The following is a 21752-nucleotide window of genomic DNA, read 5'->3' on the forward strand; positions in this document are numbered from 1 at the left end:
AGACGATGGTTGATATGGGTGATGCAAAGAGTAGCTGAGACCAATCTACCGTTATTATCTTCGACCCATAGGCTAATTAGACGACATGTTATGCGTATGCCTCTTGCTATATATGTAGGAGAGATGGGTCATAACCTTATGCATTTAGTTTAGGGCTACAAGCCTATTTTTTCTCCTTGGGAAGGAGCTTATTATTGTATATCTGTGCTCTTCCATGGAAGGATGTATAGGTGCTACTTTGTTTTATTTCATTAGGCCAAGAGGGCCCGTTTTGTGAGATTTTACTGTTTTATTTCGTTAGGCCAAGAGGGCCGATTAAGTTTTATAGTGAAGTGTTTTATTTTATTAGGCCAAGAGGGCCAGTTGTCTGTTTAGTGCAGGTGCGGTTAATGGTTTCTTGATTTAGTTCTGCGCTAGACAGGTTCGAAGAAGAGCTTGGAAGAAGCCGTTTGTTGCGTGGAAGCTTCTCGTGGCCCTATCCAGGTGATATCCCTCCTTTATGAGTACTGTGGTTTTTTTATGCTCTATGTGTTTGTGTATTTATTAAGGGGATTTTCGTTTCTTTTTTGGGACCGGCGTCCAAGGTATGAAGTCCCAAGTTTAGGTTCAGTATGTTTGAGGGAGATCTGAGTAGTCGTTGCCTCCTGTAAAGGCATTGTCAAGCATTGAAAGATCTGTTTTAGACGGAAGTCCTAGTGACCCTGTTTTGCTAGCCTGCTAGGCCGCCGTTCTAGGAGTTCTTGTCAGTTGTGAGGCAGTTAGAGAAGCCTGCCAGAAGAAAAAGAATGTTGATAATAAGAAACCCTGAATATCTGAAACGACAATAAAAATATACAAAGGTGTGTAAAAAGGGGTTCTAACCCCCTATAAAAATAGAAATGAAATGAAATGAAAATTTATACGCAGTTGATCATCGCCTTGCGAAGGCCTGGTAGGTTCCTGGGGACGAGTCAAACCCGGGGCCGATGCCTTGTCTTCCTAGGGGTGGTATCTTGCTAGAAAAGAAGAAAGTAAGGAAGGTTGGAGTGAAAATAAAAGTGAGCGTCAGAAAATGATTAAGTGTCGTCTTGCAAGGGCTTGGTAGGTTCTTGGGTACTGAGACAGAACCTGAGGCCGATGCCCTGTTCTCCTTGGGTCACTACGCTCAGCTCCCTCCTTTTTACATGCCCGAGTATGTCAATAAAATAAAACCCTAAAAGGAAAAAATGTGGTAAAAGAAAATACTTCTTGATCAGGCTACAGAAGTCCTCGTCTAGTAGGAGCTCCTGGTTGTGTTGTCCTTAGTTAGGTAGGTAGTTCAGACCACCACTTAGGGCAACCTCTTTGACAGTTCTTTTTAGTTTGGCCGTGTTGGAGCAGTTGGTCAGTGACTAACTTCGGACCTTTTATCAGATCATGCTAGACTTACTCCTTGTGGATGTCATGCCTTGGTTTTGTCAGGGGGTAGGGTGAGCACTGTGCTGTGTTTAATACGTATCTACTTTGTATCAGCTTGATGCTTCCTTTGGTTATTTTGTGTAGATCTATGGTGGGATTCGACGGGCTGAGTCGCCCTATCCCGTGGTCGCCAATGAGAACGGAATTTTGATGCCGAGAAGTGCTTAAAAATAGCTAAAAATTACGAATATCAAGAGAAAAATATTCAACGTCGAAGGCGGCGGCTCGATCTAGGACGATTTTAAGCGTCAAAGTGCTTTAAAGGCGCCCGAGCGACACTTGTTGATTTTTCATAATTTTTCAGACTATCGTGAGGGTTGTCAAGAGTTACCGGCCAATGCGGGATATCAAGCTGGATGCCCAGGATTTTTCAAAGCTCAATTTGGAGTCCGGACGGGAAAATGGCCAAGAAACCGAGTAAGATACGAAAAGGTGGACATTAGAGTGGCCAAATGTAAGTGACTCTTAGGGCCTTTGGGAGGCATTTTATGCCACAACAAATCATGGCATTCTTTGGAGGAGCAAAAACGTGAGGAGAGGGCGCTATCAAGAGGCGCCGAAATTTGCGCCAAGATGCATGGAGGGGAGGATCCAGCCTGCAAACAACCTACCCAAGTGATCATTGCCCTTGCTTCCCCTCTGCCTACTGGTCATATCACCGTGCTTCACTCCTCCAATGGTGGTCTCTATGAAAATCTCTGATTTCAGTCTTTCTCTCTCCTCCCTCTCTCTCTTCTAAGGGCAGATTCATGCGGTGAAGAAAAAGAAGAAGAATGGATGACAAATGCTTGTCCAATGAAGACCGGATTGCTCCGTGGTTCAAGAGGAATGAAGATTGCTGATTATGGACTGTCATGGACATTAATGGCTGCTGGAAATCAGTCTTGAGACATGGCAAATAAAAACCCGCAACCCGCAAAGAACGGTAATTTCATTTTTTACAAAGGAAATTGATGTTTTATGCAATTTGCTTTATGAGTATTTGTTCCCATGGGATGATTATGCATTATGTTGTTGTTTGCTATGAGTTTGATCAGTTTATGCTCAAAAAATCAGAAAATCATAAGTGTTGTGACTGAAATTAATGGTGTAAAATCCGTAAAACACGCGAAATAGGGAAAAATTGGGTGTTTTTGATATATAAATGGAAAATATAATAAGACACACCAACTAAATTTGTGGTTTTGCTGCAAATGAACCTAAGGGCCACAGCCCATAACTCATTTTGTATTTTCAGTTATTTAATATTGCGAAAAATACAAGAAATTTAAAAAAATGGTAAAAATAAGAAAAAAATAGGTTTTGAGTGTGCGAAAAATACTAAAAAAATAAAATTCATGTTTATGTATGTATGGGGGGTCTGAAGTATGAGGTTTAGCCTCAGTTCAGCCCTACCTTTATGTTTTAGTGAGTTTTTATTGCTTTTCATACAACAAAAGACATGAAAAATATCACCCTAAACCTATGTATCGTGCACAATCTAAACGGCGAGGGGGGATAGAGAGAATGAGAGTGGTGTTTAAGTACTGAGAGAATAAAAAGGCTGATTGTTTTCATCTATGCATATCATATAGATTGATCGTTAATTTAAAATAAGGATCTAGTAGCACGAGGTCTCCTCTGTGCTAGGTTCGTGCAACGTAGCAATTACGCGTCAGAGAAATTCATTGAAATAATGCTTTTGCACTAACCTCCTAGATGCATAGCACCTGTATTCTCTAGATCGTGACCAACGTTGAGTGAGTAAGGTTGTCCGAAGCTGCAAGCTAGGCGTTGGGTCTAAGGGGAAAGTAAAGTGAGGTATGGTACATTCCTGGATACGATCAATTGATACCTTGAGAGGACTATGTGCGAAGTGTTATATAAGTTTAGCGACGTATCAAGGGGCCAATCCCCAAGATGTAGGAGAGTCGCAGTGAGGTAGCGGCAATCAGCCGTGGGAGGACCTCCTATGTTTGTACTCCGTGCCATTTGGCAATGTGTTGGGACTCCCTCTGAGGAGTGTTAATTGGGTTAGAGTTGGACTACGAGACATGATACAAACGCAAGATGTTTAGGAAGATGATGTATGTGTCATCAACGCTCCTCGCTACGAGGCCGTGGGGTTGTTGAGCGCATGATAGAGGTCCGGCTAGTGCATGAGCCAGTGCCGGCCCGTTTTAGGTCCCATCAATGGGGCTACGTAGGTCTGAAAATGCGTAAAGGAGAGTTCTCAAATTGGAATTCCATGGCTTGGGTTAGACCATAATAGCGACCTAGGGATAGTTGCCTGGGTCAATGATTAAATGTTCAGTTGCAATTACAAAAATGCATGGTTAGCCATTCCTTTCTTCTTATCATGCAGTAATTAGCATTATACCTACAACAAACTTCTTATAAGTACAGTGGACATTAGGATATTGCCATAAATGGGAGCCTATAACTAGCATTAGAGCTTGATATAGCTTGGACAAGGAGGGGCGCTCATGCCATTGAGGCACAGAATATATCCACAGCAAAGGTCCTCTCTAGGATCTAGGTGAAGATTTACTCGCACCTCTTGTGGGCAATGGGAGCGATTTTATGGTGACTTCGATAATTTTCTTAAGATATCAGACACAAACACCTTCTTTCACCCTATGTCACTTATTGTTTATCTTTACAGACCAACAAAGTGACTATTCACATAGCCCTAGCATTAGACTTGCTAGGGGAAGTTCACACTTTCTACCAGCTTTGAGTCACATATGATATGCATGACAGACCACTGCAATGGCTATTCATGCAGCCCTTGTATTGATCTTTCTAGGGCTTGGTTTTTGATTTTATCATTTTGATGTCTCATACAAGGATTGTAATATGTATTGTACCATGCCTCGGTCTAGTTTGACTTGCATGTTTATTTTTAGAATTTTCTTCTTTCAGAAAGCATAGATTTCATGCTCACATATGACAGGCTATAGAGGTTCATGGGTAATAATCATCCAGTTCTTTGACTAGCTTACTGCAGAACAATAACTCTAGTTGAGCAATCAGTTCCATCCCTTGCATGCATAAGATCAGGAAGTAGATCTAATTGCTGTTCCAGACAAGCCAGTTCGGTGCAAGAAGCGTTTCACTGTCCTGATATTTAGTCTGGTTCCATTACGAGAGGTTTTCAGTGGCCAACAAAATGATTATGCAAACATGAGTCAAAATTCAACATGGGTTCATGCAAAAAGCAGGATATAAGAATGATAATGGTGTATTGTTCACTACTTCAGCAAAATGATGGAACCGTTCAGTTCTCATCCTGTGCGTCCTAGACTCTGCATTTCCAATCAGTCAATCAGTTTCTGATCTGGTCATGTTCAGTATTTAAAATCTCACACTATATACATACTAGTGGCAATCGTACACAAGACTGCCTCTATAATTGGAAGACTTCACTCCGCAACCCAGGCTTAAAAGAGAATTGTAGTGCCTGATTCCAGCGCTCAACGTGGCAGTCGTGAATCAAGTACAGTGACGGTTTTATCCGAGGTGTAATGCGTACTTTCTATGCTGCCTGTCAAAAGGTAAGGCCGTATGCTCCATGATCAACGGATAATCACATAGAACCTAGTCAAAAAAGTGCAGAAGCACTCTAACGGAAGACAAGCTCAAACTTTTCCTCACCAAAACAGAGATGCAATTAGGCCCTGCGCAAGACAATTCTTTCGGAAAATAAGTGCAGCTTATCAACTCACTACAGATAAAGCTTAACAACACTTCTTCTCCTTCCCACGCAAATCGAGGCATTGGCGATAGATCGATCGCGCAGTCATCGCCGGACAAAAAAATAGCGCACTTACAATTTGTTTGCTTTCTTAATGAGTTCCGCAGGATCCTTGCCCTTGCTTGTAGCCATGGCTTCTTCGTTCCCTTGTGATGCTTGGCATCAAAACTCGAACACAGAAGCAGACAGACGGAGAGATTGCTGTAGCTACAATTTCGATTCTGATTTTGCTTTATATTTATACCACAAGATTTGAATTTTTATAATATTTACAATTCACTTTATTGCAAAAGCCAAAGATCCAAATGACATAAAGTAGCATTTCGCGCACATAGAATGTTAGGTTGCTTTGCAGTCTCGAAGCAGTAAGTGAAGTTGCCATGCATTTCACTCAACAATCCATTTCTCATCTTTCTCACTTCTCTTTTTCTTCTATGTTTCTAATTTTTTTATTTATCATCTCTCTCTCTTCTCCCCCCAATTCCCTGGGTCTAATTTTCTCTCTCTCTCTTTTTTTCTCTTCCTGCTTTTCTTCTCTCTCTCTCTCTCTCTCTCTCTCTCTCTCTCTCTCTCTCGCTCTTATTCTCCCCACTCTCTCCTCTCTTTTCCTTCTCTCTCCCTCTCCTTTTTTTTCTTCTTTTTATTTTCTCTCTCTTCATTCTCTTTTTAAATTTTTTCTTCTCTCTCTCTCTCTCTCTCTCTCTCTCTCTCTCAAGTTTTTTCTCTCACTCTATTTTTCTCTTTCCTCTCTCTCTTTCCCCTTATTTTCTCTCTCTTTCTCTCTCAAATTATATGTTTCCTCTCTCTCTTTCTCTAAGTCAAAAACTATATCAAAAAATGTTTAATTTCAAATAGACTATTCTCTTTTTTCTTTCCATCCCTCTTTCCATCTTTTTCTCTCTCAAAGTGTGTAAAAGACTATCTCCCACTCAAAGTGTGTGAAAAACTATGTCCAAAAAATATTTAATTTAAAAAATTAATCTAACTATGAGAGTGAGAGTGAGAGAAAACCTAGGTCCTACACATGAGAGAGAGAGGGAGAAGTGGGGATGAAGAAATAGATTTAATTTAAAAAAGACTATTCTCTTTCCTCTTTCCCCCCTCTACATCTTTTTCTCTTTCTTTTTCTTTTTTTATCATTTTTCTTCTTCTTCTTCTCTCTCTCTCTCTCTCTCTCTCTGTGTTTAACAAAAAAAATTAATTTAGAAATTTTAACCTAAAAGAGAGAGAGAAAAAAAAAATTCAAAAAATTTTAATTAAAAAGTTTAACCTGAGAGAGAGAAAGAGAGAATCTAGGCTCTACACATGAGAGAGGGGAGGGAGGTGGGAAAAAAAGAGAGAGATTATACGTGAGAGAGGGGAAAGGGTTTTAATTTAAGAGAGAGAGAGAGAGAGAGCCTCTGCCCTATAATGAGAGAGAGAGAGGGGGGGAGGGGGAAAGGGACTTTTAATTAAAAAGGGGAGGGAGAATATAAAAGAAAAGATCACACGTGAGAGAAAGGGAAGGAAAGGAGGTTTTAATTCAAAAAATGAGATTTGGAAAAGGTTGTAGGTTCGGGAAGTACTGTGGAGGTTCGGGGCTTTCCAAACCTACAACCAAAATAATATAGCAGTAAGATTCTACAAAAGCAATTTCATCTACCCTTATGGTGGTTAAACACTGCCCTAGAGATCAGCTTAGTACATAATAAACACTCTGTACCTTTCTACAAAAGCATCTGACCCACTAGTTAGAAGGCTTATCGTTGATTGGTAAGGACTAGTTCACTTCGCAGCTATCGCATGAAGTTGCCACTATTGTCCTTGTTGATGCTTACTAAAGGCATTTTTTGCCTTTAATAGGCACATCATCCACATCCACCACCTTGTTTCCCATGTGGCAAACCTCCATGTAAGAGTCCTTTACTTAAAAGTGACCTCAACCATAGCAAAGAGCTCAAAAAATAGTGTTTATTTGGATATGGACTTCCTTGCTACTACCGACCATGGTCACTTTGATATATCAGAGGTGTAGAAAGTAACGTGATGTGATATTCAAGAGTTGAGTGATAAGAGAAGAACCAAGTAGCAAAGATAAGGGCAAAACTCTACAAAGTGCTAGAGAGGTTTCCATGGCAACACAGCAACAGAAGGTATGTTGATTTTACTATGGTTGGACTCTTCTTATTCTTCTAAATCGAGAAGTTTCCTTTGATAGACAACTTTGTGAGGTGGTTCCTCCAAGCCTATCATGGGTGTGTCACTAGTATAGGTTTGTGGGAAAGGGAGTTTATTTTTCTCAAGTTGGATCTAGTAGGAGAGAGATTGAATTCTTCATTATGGGATTAAAGGGTAATTTTACTCATGCTCTTGCATCATCTCCATACTATCCCCTACACTCCCACGAATGGCTAGTGTGGATTTCCTTTCCAAGTTTGCTATATTGGAAGGATGTGGAGATTGTTATAATGGCTAGATTATTATGCAAGGTTTTGTACCTCCTTGCACCTTCTAATGGTGTGCTACAAATGAAGGAAATTGGCATCTTTCGAAACAAGACAATCAAAAACTTTGGCTTTCTTGAAGTCTTTGATCCTCACAAAATCAAGGTGGTGGTGGAGGTCAAGTTCCCCCATTTCCCAAACTCCTTTTACATTTTCCATCGATCAGATTGCTATGCTTGCAAATTGCCCAAGGAAAACAAAGGCCAAAAAGGAAATACATGATTAAAGTGTTGCCAAACCAAGGTAAAGCAAAGGAGCATCCCAAAAAAGAGTTCTTGTATACCAAAGGTGATAAGCTTCAAAGAACTAGTGGTCCAAAAACTCTTGCAACCTAGATGGCATTAAGCCAAAGAATGTTCACAATAAAGAGGTTCAAAAAGAGAACTCCAAGTCTTTGATTAAGAAGATTTAAGGAGTTATTAGAGAAGCAATGAAGAGATAGCAAAGGCAAAAATGGCAAAGGGAAAGCCAAAGTGTCTCTCAAAAAGTTTTCTAGACTAGCATTAGTGGTCATAACATCTATGCTTCACACATGGAGGACATGGATCAGTTCTTGGATCCAAATTCCAATTGTATCTATAGATAAGCTATCATGAACACTTATTATGTGTTCCTAGAATATTAGAGGCCTTTGTCTAACAAGAGAAGAGCAGTATGCAATCACCTTCTACGCCAAATGAACTCAAAGTGCTTGTCTTGCAAGAGGCAACTCGCAAAGATTAGCATGCAAAGTGACGAGTTCTCTAACTATGTTTTCTTTTGTTCAATCTACAACAAGGAGAAGAGGAGCTTCATGGAATGTTGGAGGCCTTTGTTTGAAAGAGAAGTTGTATGCAATTGCCTTCTACAGTGGAGGAAATTGAATGCGCTTGCTTTGTGGGAGGTCAAGTAGTAGAGACGGACATCTAAAAGAAATTGGTTGAGCTCATAGAGATCGACATACAAAGTGATGGAACTCATTAACTATGTTTCCTTTTCTTCAACCTATAGCAAGGAGAATGGCAACTCCATGTTTCCCATCAAAGAGATTTTGATGCCAAGCTTGAAATGGAAACATGTTGGTGGCCATGTAGTAGTGGCCAAACTATTATGATTGATCAAGGTGAATTAACAATGGTTTCTATTTATGGTTCTTGGCTTCTACCAACAAAGCAAAATGGTGGGGCTTCCTTGTGAGAAGTAGTCCTCTAATTACACAACATTTATGGGCGATTTTAACATGCCTAACCTTGGAAGTGACAATTGCACGAAACAAGTATCATGCTCAATGAGAGAAAAAAACAAGTTGGGATTCCTTTTGTCCTATGCATGTTGTAATCGATATTACAACATCATCAAAGGCCCACCAGCTTACATGGTATAATCACCACATGCATTCCTCTTGGCTTGAAAGGATAAAACTTATTCTACTTAGGGAGCATGGTGGATAACTCCTCAACCAAAACTCAAAACCAACATTATGCTCATATATATGAGTATTCCACCCAATAAACTTGTGTGCTACCATCATTTAAGCTAAATACTCTCTTTTTAAGGGAAATGCAATGATTGATCCAAGCGAAATAGATTTTCAAGGCTACTAGTAGAGCAAACAGCATGATCCCTTAGAACGAGAGGTGGTATCAAGGCTATAATAGAGCATTCCGAGGCCCATGGCCAAGCTAAGGCTATATTCTAAATCAAATCTTTGATTGGTCTTTCTAGTGATATTTTCTCCTTACACTAGTATTTTGATGTGGCCCTTACAACACATTGAAGATTTTGTTGCAACTCAAGGGGTAAGATTGAGAGTATAAGGTAAAGTTGAAAGGAACGAATAAGTAGAGAAAGGAGATGATTTCCATGATCAAGGACACAAAGTGGTCCACCCTATTTTGATCACCACTCTATTGCAAGGGGTTTTTTTGGCACCTCTTAGCTATTGTTGGTGTTGGGCATACTATTTATGCGGATTTCAAGCCTGCACTAGAGGAGTTTCTTAATCCTACCCCTCAAGTGGTCTCTAAAGGTGCTACCCTTATTTTGACAAGACCTCTTTCAATTGAGGAAGTTGTTTTTGTGGTCAAAAGGATGAAAAATGTAAATCTACAAGCCTTGATGCATTATGGGACAGGTGCAATACGGAGTTCTATGATTTTCCACATCAAAATAGATGAACAACATCATTTCCTACTTTTACAAATGAAGGGTGCATTAAGCTTCTACCCAAAGCAACAGATAGGGCTAACCTCGCTAGTGGAGACCACTTATGATACTCAATTCATGCTATAAAGTTATGGCAAAGGCATTGGCTCTTAAAGTCTAATTTCTTCTCCCTAAAGTCCTTTATCCAAATTGGCATAGATTTTTGCATGGGTGTAAAGTACAAGATGCCATTCTTGATCTATTGGTTTCTTTGGAATATGCTATTGAGAGGAAAGGCTAGTGTGTCTCAATAGACATGGATAACCTAGATAAAGGCTAATCGCATATGGACTTTTGATCCTATTGTGCATAGGATGGGATTCAAAGTCTAGTTCTACTAGATGGTAGGGCCTACTAGCACTGCTTCTCTTTGCTATTACTACTAACCTCTTCTAAAAAATGTAGATTTTAAGCTTCAAAAGGGGGATATTCATGATCTTCTTATTCTAGAGGTGCTTAAATTGCAACCAACTATTTACATATACGATAACTTCAGCATGTTAAAGAGTAGGAAAGAGAAATTGGAGATCCTTTCAAGCATCTACAACCAATTCAACTTCATATCTAGCTTGATGATCTATAGCACCAAGTGTAAGGCTTTATATTTCGGGCTTGATGAGACTCTACAATGGCGTTTGCAATTCTATTCTAAATAAGCTCAAGGAGGCAATGTGTTTAGATATCTTTAGTGTCCAATGGAGCCAAGGATCTCTCCAAAATAGAGACTCTAGGCGCTAACTTGAAAAATGGAAGGCAAGATTGAAAAGGTGTCCCTTCTCCTTCTTAGCTTTGGAGGATTAATGGTGGTTGCTAATAAGATAATCCCTCCCTCAATCATCATTTGTAGTTGTTGTGTGCCTATTCTTGAAATCTTGATGCCAAAGGTCGAGAAAATCTTGAGGGTTTTCATATGGAGCTTTGGATATGGGAGATGTTAAACACTCCTAAAATAATGGGGGATTGGGTACGAAAATCTTTGTTTCTAAGGACCTAAGACTAGCTTTCAAAATCCTCAAAAGAATAGACTATGGGGAAGTATCATTAAGCAATGTATTACATATTTTACTGTGTATAAAATCAATAGAATGAATGTAATGTTGCTCGAAGGAGGTCATGAATAAATGGCTGCCCTACTCTCAAGGTTAAAACTATATCTCAAATCTCAAAGGCTTCCAACTATAACGCTCCCCTTCGGTAGATTGCATACAACCCATAGCTTATTGTTCACATTTGGGTGGTACTTGTGTGTCTAAAACATTGCCAATACAAGTCCATAAGTTGAGATTGCAATTGACCTTCATTTATATTAAGAGATATTCTCCAAGTAGCAGACTTCTATGTATTCCATAATGCATTAAACACATGAATATGAAGCTTATATGAATGTCACATAGTATCAAGGACTTAATGACTGCATTATTTTCATTTTAATTATTTTCTCTTGCACGGAGTACTTCTACATATAACCTTAATGATTGAAGTTGCTTATTATTGGTCATATGAAAGGTCTCTTGCTCCACAACTTCCATTTTGATAGGTTGGGTTTATTATGGGTTTCATCTCATATATAGTGAGTCCTTGACTATCTCATAAACCTAAAAGTTTATATCCAAGAGATCATTCTAGAGGCAATCCCTCATCTTATTGTAAGGAGTTGTTTTTGGAAGTATGAGCTTAAAGAATCTAAGGGACCCTAATTGGAAAGTCAAATTTTTGTATGTGTATAGCGTGGTGTCATTGAGATGTAGTATACATACCTCACTTACCTCCATGTGAAAGCCATCTACAAATGCACCCTTGAAGTGAACATTGAGTTTTAACTTGAGAGTAAAAATTACAAACAAACATACATATGTTATTTGGTTTACGGTTGTAGGAATGTGGACACACAACTTCGAGAAGAAGAAGCTTGAAAGCACACAACACAAACTGCATTGAGAAGTATCGATGTAGAAGATTTACAAGACTAAGCTTTCCCTGGAGTGAATGCGGATATATACAAAGCTAGGGGGAAAAAACTCATAGTGAGGCAAAAGGTGCCCTAATGGTCCTAAGTGTTCTCATAAATATTACTACCAAAATTTGCTAATAAATCCCCTTAAGAGTACAATGAAGACAGTGTCAAGCTTGATGGACTATAATCAATACACAAATGTGAGTAGGTCCAAAGCTTTTCATAAAGCTTCAACCTACTCACAAGGCAAAGCCTTTATGAAAATATCTACAAGTTTTCTTAGATCAGTATATAGGCCTAGTTGATCTATTGTGCAAAGTCTCTCCCTAACATAATGACAATGGACCTCAATGTTTTTAGTGCGAGCATGGAACAATGGTATCCATGCAATCGCTGATGCACTCTAACTATCAATGAACATGGTGGTGGCAAAATATTTTAGAATGTTAAAATAAACCAAAAGGGATCTAAGCCATACACACTTAACCATAGCTATATGAAAGTTACCCTATACTCAACATTACAACTAGGACAGGCAAAACTAGGCCACAACCATCATATGCATGAGTTGCCAAGAATGAAGTAAAAACCATTGTGGATGCATGAGTGTTGTAACAATTAGCCCACTAACAAACCAAAAAATCATGTGGATCTTATGGAAATGATCCCCTTTTGGGAAAAAGGTGTTGAGTATACTTGAAAAAGCAAAAGATATGTTTCACTACCTACCAATGCAATGCATAAACTTGCTCATTTGTGAGACTATAAACTAAATGCTATGCCTTGTCATATAGACATAAATCAAGCATCCAATAGTTTCCTAATAGAGAAAGGCACCAAAGCAATCTCAAGCATCATGAAGGCTTCAACTTCAAACCTAACTCCATAGGAGTATCAATAGGCTTGCAATTCTCAAGACCAAATCACTTTTTTAAGCATAAAGTGATGCCTCCATTGAACTACTTAATTTTGAATATCCAAAGAAGGAAAACAATGGGCTCGATCTGATGACTAAAAGAAATAGGCTCAATCTAACATGTTAAAAGTCAAATTCAAATCAACCTTAAAATCAGGTATATTGTCTCATTAGGACCAATGAGTAGCATGTCATCGACATAAAGACAACGACAACCAAAGGAAAACCCAAGAGCATTCTAGGAGATTTACTCAAATAAAAAAGGGTGATGTATTATTGTGATGCTTGGTGCAAGATGGGGGGAAATCTAGTGAGCCAATCAAAGGACTTGCAAAGGTCAAAGAGATGAATCTTGCCAAGAAAGGAGAAACCCCCAAGTCTGTGTATCTTATTGATGATCTTGTAGAAGATGATGAGAGGAAGCTCATTGGACTACTCTTAGAGTTCTCAGACATTGTTCTTGGACATATACCAACCTCAAGGGAGTACCTCCGTATGTGCTAATGCACATGATTGCAATGGACCCCAATGTCAAACCCACAAAGTAGAGGCCTTACTTGATTAACCCAAGCGACACATGTCTTGTTAGAGAATAAGTGGAACAGCTTCTCAATGTATGGTTCATCAACAAGATAGAGTATATAGCAAGGGAAACACCCATACTCAAGGAGAATGGAAAGATTCAAGTATGATTCAACTAAAAGAAGTTGAACACAACCACCAAGAGAGACCATTATCTAGTGTTGTAAGCCGAGCACATGATCAAGTGAATGGCAAGCAAGGAGTCCTAGAGCATCCTTGAGGGATTTTCAAGCTAGAATCAAGTCCATGTTCATTTGGATGACGAACACAAGACAACATTTGCCATGGAATGGGGAGTATTTGCATATATAGTCATGCCTTTCAAACTAATAAATACATCAACTACTTTCCAACACTTGATGTGCACAATATTCAAGGGCATGCTACATAAGTATCTAGAGCTATCTGTGGATGATCTTGAAGTAACTTTAATTCGATCAAACATTTCTATAAACAAACAAAAGTCTTTGAATGATGAATGGTGTAAACAATGCCAACTTTCTAAGGCTATATCTAAGAATAGTATAGCCACAAATATAGCCTAAATTCAAGTCATCATGGAGTTGTCACCATGCAAAAACCCTAAAGGCATACAGTGTTGCCTTTGCCACATCAATTACTATAGATGCTTTATACTAATTTACACAACATTGTGAGACCTTTGTATAAGTTCTTGATAAACTAGGAATGGATGGAGGAGTGCCAAAAAACGAGGCCTTAAAAGAAGCTCTAGTTATAAAGCCTATCCTACAAGCCCTAGACTAGAAAGTGACATTCCACGTGCACATTGACGCATTAAAGATTATGATCATAACAATATTTTGCCACCTTTGGAGAGGCAACATGGACTTTCCAATGAGTTTTGCGGATATGAAATTCATGGAAATCGAGACGAATTACTCTCAATTGAAAGGGACAATATAAGTCTAATATATGTTGTGAATTATTTTTCCATTATTTGCCATCACCTTTACCTGCTTTGTAGACCATTAAGCCCTATTGTACTTGGTGAACCAGTCTTGCACCACATGCTGGGAATAGCAAAATAGCTACTTATGTTATTGGATTCAATTTCAATTCTGTTATGGGAAAGGAAAGTAGCATTATATTTTCAATCACATGTCCCATGCAATAAGTGGAGAAAAGGCATATGGAATCGATGATAATCTTCTTGACTCTCATTTTTCATGGTAAAACAAGAGGCCTAACTTTTGAAAGTCGACCTAATGTCCTATTAGGTAGACAACATTGCTAATACTTAAACATGGATTGCCTGAGAACCCAAGAGAGAAATCTAGACTCACACATCTCATTCTAAGGATTAGACTTTACCAATTGATTGTAGGTTAACTTTGTACATTGGGATGAGATGATCTATTGAGGAGATGCATATGTGAGCATGAATTTTAGGACATACTTCAAGAAACAAAGGGAGGCCATTTGATGATGATATCATAGCTCAAAAAGTGCTACAATCACAACTATAACGGCCAACCCTATTCAAGGGTGCTGTTCATTTTGCCAAACATTGTGATGAGGACCAACCAATGTAGTGCCTATAAGGAAAGACAAACCGGAGCTCACAATAGTATTGGGCCAACAACCATTTGAAAATTTGAGAATTGGCTAAAGGGGTCTCAAATGCTCTTAAGCCCACTATATTATAGTTCGAAAAAACTATGTGACTAAAGGGTTCAAGGCAAGAGATGCATGCAAAATTGATGCTACAACAATGGAAAGTTCTTGTGGGAGCAATTCATATCAATATTTGGGTGTTCCATTACAATTTTTGACCAAGAGACCCACTTTGTAAATGGAGTTATAGAATACTTGTCCTCCACCTTCACGATCGTCCCATAGGAAGTCCACTCCTTACTATCCATAAGCAAGCAACCCAACAAATTTGATAAACAAATGTTTGATAGGCATCTTGATAAAGAAAGTTTATCAAATCATACGCGATTTGGGATACTAACCTCATGGTTGCAATTTGGGCATACAAAACAATGTATTAAAGAACCACGGGTTAAACACCATACCTATGACACTAATGCCATGATGAGTTCTTCATCGTTAGTTTATGCATTCTAGTATAGGAGTGATTGGAAGGAAACAAAGCATGGACCAAGTAGTTTACCAAATTGGAATGCCTCATGGAGACTATAATCTTAGCCACCCGAACACTTATTATTGAGAAGGCTCGTCAAAAGGCCTAGTTTGACAAATGTGTGCAACAAAGAATGTTAAAGGAGACTTATTTCTCTTGCAATTGCTTAAGGGGCACAAGGAAAAGAATTTTAGGGAATTAGGACCCTATTGAGTTCATGCGATTACTCAAACGAAAAATTTCAAACGAGAGGTCTTGTAAGGGGAAAGAATTGAGCACTTTAATGAAAGCCATGTCAGTAAATACTATCCCCAAGATATCATAAGCATGAATAACCTTTAAAGAGAGTTGAAGTTCTGAATGGTATTAACATAATGCACCAAAAAATAAAGATTTAGCAAAACCACAGAGCTTTAAGATAAGGGTAGTGATGAGTATTACAACCTCAACCTAGATGAGGAACAAATTATTCCACTTGCCTAACTTAGGATCTCAAACTTATTGTTGCCAAGGAAGTCAAAGGTTGATGCTCTCATCTACAAAGGTTTCCACTTTGACAGTTTGCCCTATCATGTCTGAAATTAATTAAGCCAGTCATCACTTGTGCCAATTGACATTAAACTTCATTCTTATGGAGGCAAGGCCTACTTCATGCTAGGCAAATGCAAACTTACGATGGTAATAGAAACCAAAATCATCTCTACTGTCTTCTACATTCTTTTGAACAAAGAGGATGTTGGATGCAAGATTCTACTAGTCCAACCGTTTAAATATTGAGCAATGCAATGTCAACTATGTCAAAAAATGCATCCACTTGATACTTCCTCGAGGCAAAGTGATCTTTGTTTTTAGGAGAAGGGAACTAATTGAGAACGACCACAATTCATCAAATCAACTCCACCACTCACTCCTACAAGGAGAAAAAATATTTGTCACAATAGTTATTGGGGTCTCAAGAGAAGAAGTTCAACCAATGAGGAGAAAGAAACCTAACCATCTACCTCAGATGCAAGCTAACACCTCCAATGATGCCCTAAAACACTGGTTGATGAGCTAGAACAAGATGTGCACACATGTTAGGAGGTGCGAGAAGAGCCATAAAAAGAAATATGCTTTGTTGAGATGGATGTTCAAGGTCTTACTCAGGGCATAAGGATGCTACGTAGGTAACTATTGGATCTAGCTCCCTAAATGTGTCAATCATGCCACCAAACCCCCCAATCATCACAACTAGCAAATCTCAACATCAGCTGCCAATGGAACATATGGCTAAAGTTGAAAAGCCTAAGGACTCAAAGAAGAAACCTCGATCTAGGAAGACTATCTAGGTACATAGATAAAAAGAAAAAACAAACTTCTGTTGGAAATGTATTGAACTCAAAAGCACATTAAGGAAAATTTCTAGTCATTTTCCGGATGCAATAGTAGCACAAATCATGCACTACCTAGGCATCCAAACCAAACGAGGAATCCATTCCAAAAACAACTATGACTAACTCTAACAACAATTGGAGACACCACAAGTCTAATAAAAAACATGCAACACAAAAAACTCATTGAATTCCAATTGAAAGATGGGATGAGCCTAGGTAGCAAAACCAATGCCAAACTAGGATGACAAAATCTATGACCACTAGCTAGTCCAAAGCCCAATACTGCTTGATTATCAAACTATCAAATGGCAATATCTCTAATTGAGCAAACTAATCTACCAATCATTGATGATTGCATTGCCTAGTTAGATATAACATTTGAGATGCTTGTTAGAGCATATAAAATGATCGATCTAGGAATGGCAAAGGACCTAATTCTGGAGATTGTCTTCCATTGAAAAATGACATGGGAAGACCACAAGTATATCTTATGTGAAAACATATTAGACTAGTAGGGCTCGTTGGAAATATCACTAAGAAGAATAAGAGAAAAATTGCTAAATCACTTGAGCTAATTCCTAGTTGGGCGCTTGTCACAAAAATTCATGATAAATTAGAGGTAGCAAAACTCAAACAAAGATGTAGCTCCCGAATGGATTTCCTAGTAAAATGGTATGCACATCAACTTGACATTGCTAGCAATGGAAGTCAACTCATGATCAATATTAAACAAAGACATGATGTCAAAATGCTTTAATGTGATCCTACTCAATGTGATGGTATCTCTCTTCATTCCATCATTATTTCCTGAAACTCAGTAATCGATATTGTTACATACCTTTGTGTGCTAACCACTTGAAATATTTTACTGAACTACAATTTAATCCTCAATTCTATTAATGATGGATTCCTAAAAACTAACCCCAAACTATTTATAATACAAATAAACTCATCAACTTTGTACATACCACAACAGTAAATAAATTTTCCCAAAAGTTTCACACACAAACTTTCTTATGACAATCACATTGACCCCACACTACAAGCTAAGAAGCATTGCACATCTTTTTGCCCGCAAAAAGGGGGGGAGGGAAAACATGGATTATATAGTAATAAAGGGTACAAATTTAGGTGATTTCTATCATTTTTAATTCCCCTCCCTATTTGAAAATTCTCAATGGGCAATGGTAACCTAGGTATTAGATCAACAACTTGAGGAATAGTTTGATTATTATGAAAACCACGTTTAGTTTATACATCTATTTTCTTATACCAAGCCCCATGTGTTGTTGATATGCATATCACACAGTGAATCTAGCATTTCAAAACTTAATACATATAATCTCATAAACTATAAAATAAATTGCATAAATTAGCAAAATTAAAAAATGATAGAGAAATAACACATGATAGGGGCTAACCACCCTCATGACAAAAGCCAAGGTTTGACATCCTTCATTATGGAACATTTACTTGGATATTGATATTCATAGCTCATGCATATGTCTAAAGGAAATACATACACCAGCTAGAATACAAAGTTTTATTTATCAAGATCTATCCTCAAGGTTCGTGTAATAGCTACACATAATAATTCTACTGAGGGCCTTGTGGCTTCATGAGTATGTGCTTTCCTACGAGTCCAATGAAGTGCTTACCTAGGAGTGTGACTCCTTGTGGTGATAGGTCTAAGAGTGTGAGTATGTGGGCATGCCCTATGGCCACGAGTGCATAAGGGTAGAGCTTTGATGTGCCCTTATGATGACTATGAGTGTTTTTTGTGGTTTGTGTATGCTTGTGGCTACATTTGAGTAAGTGCAGTGAGCGCTTGACTATGAGTGTGTGGAGTTATAATGACTATGAATGCATTAGTGGGGTTAATGTGTAGATTGTGAGTGTTCTACTATGACTATGATGCCTAGTGTTTACAATTATATCTAGAATATTTAGTGTGAAGACTATGATTAAGTATACTTATGATGACTACGAGTGGATTACACTTATGAGACTACCTAAACATGGTTCAATAGCTATGAGATGGTGATGTGTTCTTAATGCCTACGAGTAGTCTATATACAAGTACTTAGCATGAAGACTACATTGGGTGATTATATTCGCTACGAGTGTATGAGTTGGTAAGATTGCAAGTGCAAGCTCAATGATGAATACACCTATGAGTGAATACACTCATGATGTGGGCCATGAGTGTGTGCACACGAGGGTGGTGTGCATGTCCATGAGTGTGATGTTTGTGTTCATGAGGGGTGAGTTAGGCAAAAATTACGAGTGTAAATGCTCATGTGATGATTGCAGATATGGGTGAGTGGAGTATCCATGATACAACTAAGGGTTTAGATTGATGATGTTTATGATGATGATGCTTACCATGCAGAGATGGAAGAGTAGAGTGTGCATGATTCAACTCAGCTGGTGAGCACGACCACATTTAGATTGATGATGTTTGTGATGACAATGCTTACCATGATGAAAATTGTGATGATCACACAAGTGCAATGATGATGAGTTTGAAAAGTCATGTCGATGACTCTGAGTGGTCAATGGATTTTATCTGCATGAATGTAATGCTATAATGGCCATGAGTGGGTGATAATGAGATGACAAAAACCCTAATTCCATGATCAAGAAAAATGTGAGTGCATGTGTGAGTAACAAAACTGCAAGATGATGTGACGACCTAGGAAAAATCCTAGTGTGCACCCACAAAGCCAGAGAGACCAAATCAAATCAAGACAAAAGGTAGATTAATTCATACCTATGCATGTTGAACCAAGTTTGATGTTTTGCTTGCTCATGTTGCAATACTTCTTATTTCTTTTGCTAACTTAGAAGTGCACAACCAAGATTTCACCAGATGGAGATGGCTGTATATGCATTTGTTAGCCAAATAAAATCAAGACAAAAGGTAAATAAGTTGATACCTAGGCATGTTGAAAAAAGTTTGATGTTCTTTTGCTAACTTAGCTGTGCACAACAAAGCTTTCACTTAATGGAGATGGCTATACATGCTTTCATTTTTTCTAGCTTACTTTTGCTTTTTGTGTCATTGGAATTAGCCACTTAGGCTTCAACTTACACAACTAGTTGTCTTGTAAAGATGGCACTGATTGCATGCTCACCAAACACGATGATGTTTACACTAAGATTCAATGCTTGCAATGATGCTAGCACTTGACCCTTAACCACTAAAAAAGATTACATGCTTACAACAATGTCGACATTTGCAAGCATGTATCCAACCATGCAAAGTTTGCCATAAAGACTACAAGAGTGATGGCCCCCTCTACCCATGCAATGACACTTGGAAAAACAATGCATTACATGCACACTTAGTGCATAGGAGCAATGTGTAGATGATAAGACCCAAGGTTGATTGCAAGACAAGCTATCTAATGATGGTGTAGGCTTAGCAGATGCACCCTATGTGCCTATCTACCTCATATGTGGTGATGCGATGTTTCACAACTTGATCAATGAATTAGTGAAGAGAGAAATTGAAAAGGTCAAAAGTTTGCTTTTTAGCTTCCACTTTTCTTGGCATCACATATGTAATTGACTAGTCTACAACAATTATTTGCGAAAGGGACTGTGCATGTAGCTCAAACCCTAATTAAAAACATCACTCTTCATGGATTTTTCCTTACTTAATGCACACATAGCAATTAGATGAACAAATATAGCAACATTAATCTTCCAATTACATAAGTGCTGCACAGCTAGTTTTTAGTAGCAATAAGAGTTTAGTTTTGGGTTTCTGAGATTTTTTTTGCTTTTAAAAAAAGTTTTTTGAGTTTTTGAGATTTCTTTTTTCTTTATTAATCCTAATCTATCCTACTCAATTCAACTCAATCACAACCCATCAAATCGGTTCCTCATTGATTTGGCCTTCCTAATCTGTCCATGTGTGTTTTGGAGTAAGTCAAGAGTGTGGAAGATGGACTCCTCATGTTCCACCCCACATTCAACCACACAAGCCTCCTATTCCACTACACCATTAGAGTATGAGCACTTTGATGGGTTGATTCTATCCTTCATGTTCGAGTGTTGTCTTAAATGCCCAACAATGGGACTTTAGATGGAACTCGTTCTTTCAAGAGCTTCAAAAAATATGACTCGACTATCTCCACCTAGTTGGCTCATACTGCTATACCAAAAAACCAAATACCCTTTCTCTCTATCCCAAAAAATTAAAGAACATGAGACAGGCTTGGATCCAAGATGTAGTAAACTCATCTACTTACCTTCTTGCATTGTATTCCAAAGCTTGAAGACTTGTATTTGGTCCCATGATCTAAGTGATGTGCTCCATAAGAAAATGCCTCAACTCCTTCGCATCCATATCAAGCACACCCAAATGTTGAGAGGAGGAGAATAATGATAGTAATATGAGCATTGCCTCGCCGAGTCCCTCACTCTTTCATAAACTCTCCCTCACACACAACTTCAAACTCAACCTCTACCCAATAAACCATATAAGCTAGAGGGGCAGAAGGCAAGCTAAGCAAGAGCAGGAGATGAGCCTCACATTCTCGAGTTCCTCACCCATGTACAAAACATCTCACTCACTCTCTCCCTCACTCTCAAACAATGATTTCACAAAGATGTAAGGCAAGAAGTAAAAAGAGTTGAGCTTAAAGTTTGCACACAAATGAATAGTATGATCCATTCCTTTTTTTGCCTTTCATACATTAGGTTAGGGTTATGACTTCCATCCAAATTAGGGTTATGGTTAGGTTTGTCACCCCTCAATAATAAGGGCTAGGGTTTTCAAGCAAGTTGGGCACCGTACACATTTTTGCGGCTCATGACTAGTCCTCCCTCTATTGATGCATATACCTAGTCTTGGTAAAGTTAATCGAGTTCCATGCTCTCAATCCTCGTACCAATTGTGTGTCATCTAGTTTATTATGAGATACATTAGAACTTCCACAATAGAGCAAGCATGGTTCTCACAACATGTTA

General features: G+C 38.5%; 1 protein-coding gene across 1 annotated transcript in view; it reads right to left on the minus strand.

Moving 5' to 3' along the window:
• GSNAP (gamma-soluble NSF attachment protein) overlaps positions 1–5405 on the minus strand; it is a 79702-nt gene extending 74297 nt beyond the window's left edge. The window contains exon 1 of the mRNA XM_087699770.1: positions 5250–5405. Within this exon, the coding sequence (XP_087555896.1) occupies positions 5250–5305 (56 nt within the window). The 5' untranslated portion in view covers positions 5306–5405. The remainder of the gene's footprint in view (positions 1–5249) is intronic.
• Between the last annotated feature and the right edge of the window lie 16347 nt (positions 5406–21752).

This window comes from Lygodium microphyllum, chromosome 2 (assembly GCF_053477565.2).
Source record: "Lygodium microphyllum isolate KBCC chromosome 2, Lygodium_microphyllum_v1.1.10, whole genome shotgun sequence".
Taxonomy (NCBI): domain Eukaryota; kingdom Viridiplantae; phylum Streptophyta; class Polypodiopsida; order Schizaeales; family Lygodiaceae; genus Lygodium; species Lygodium microphyllum.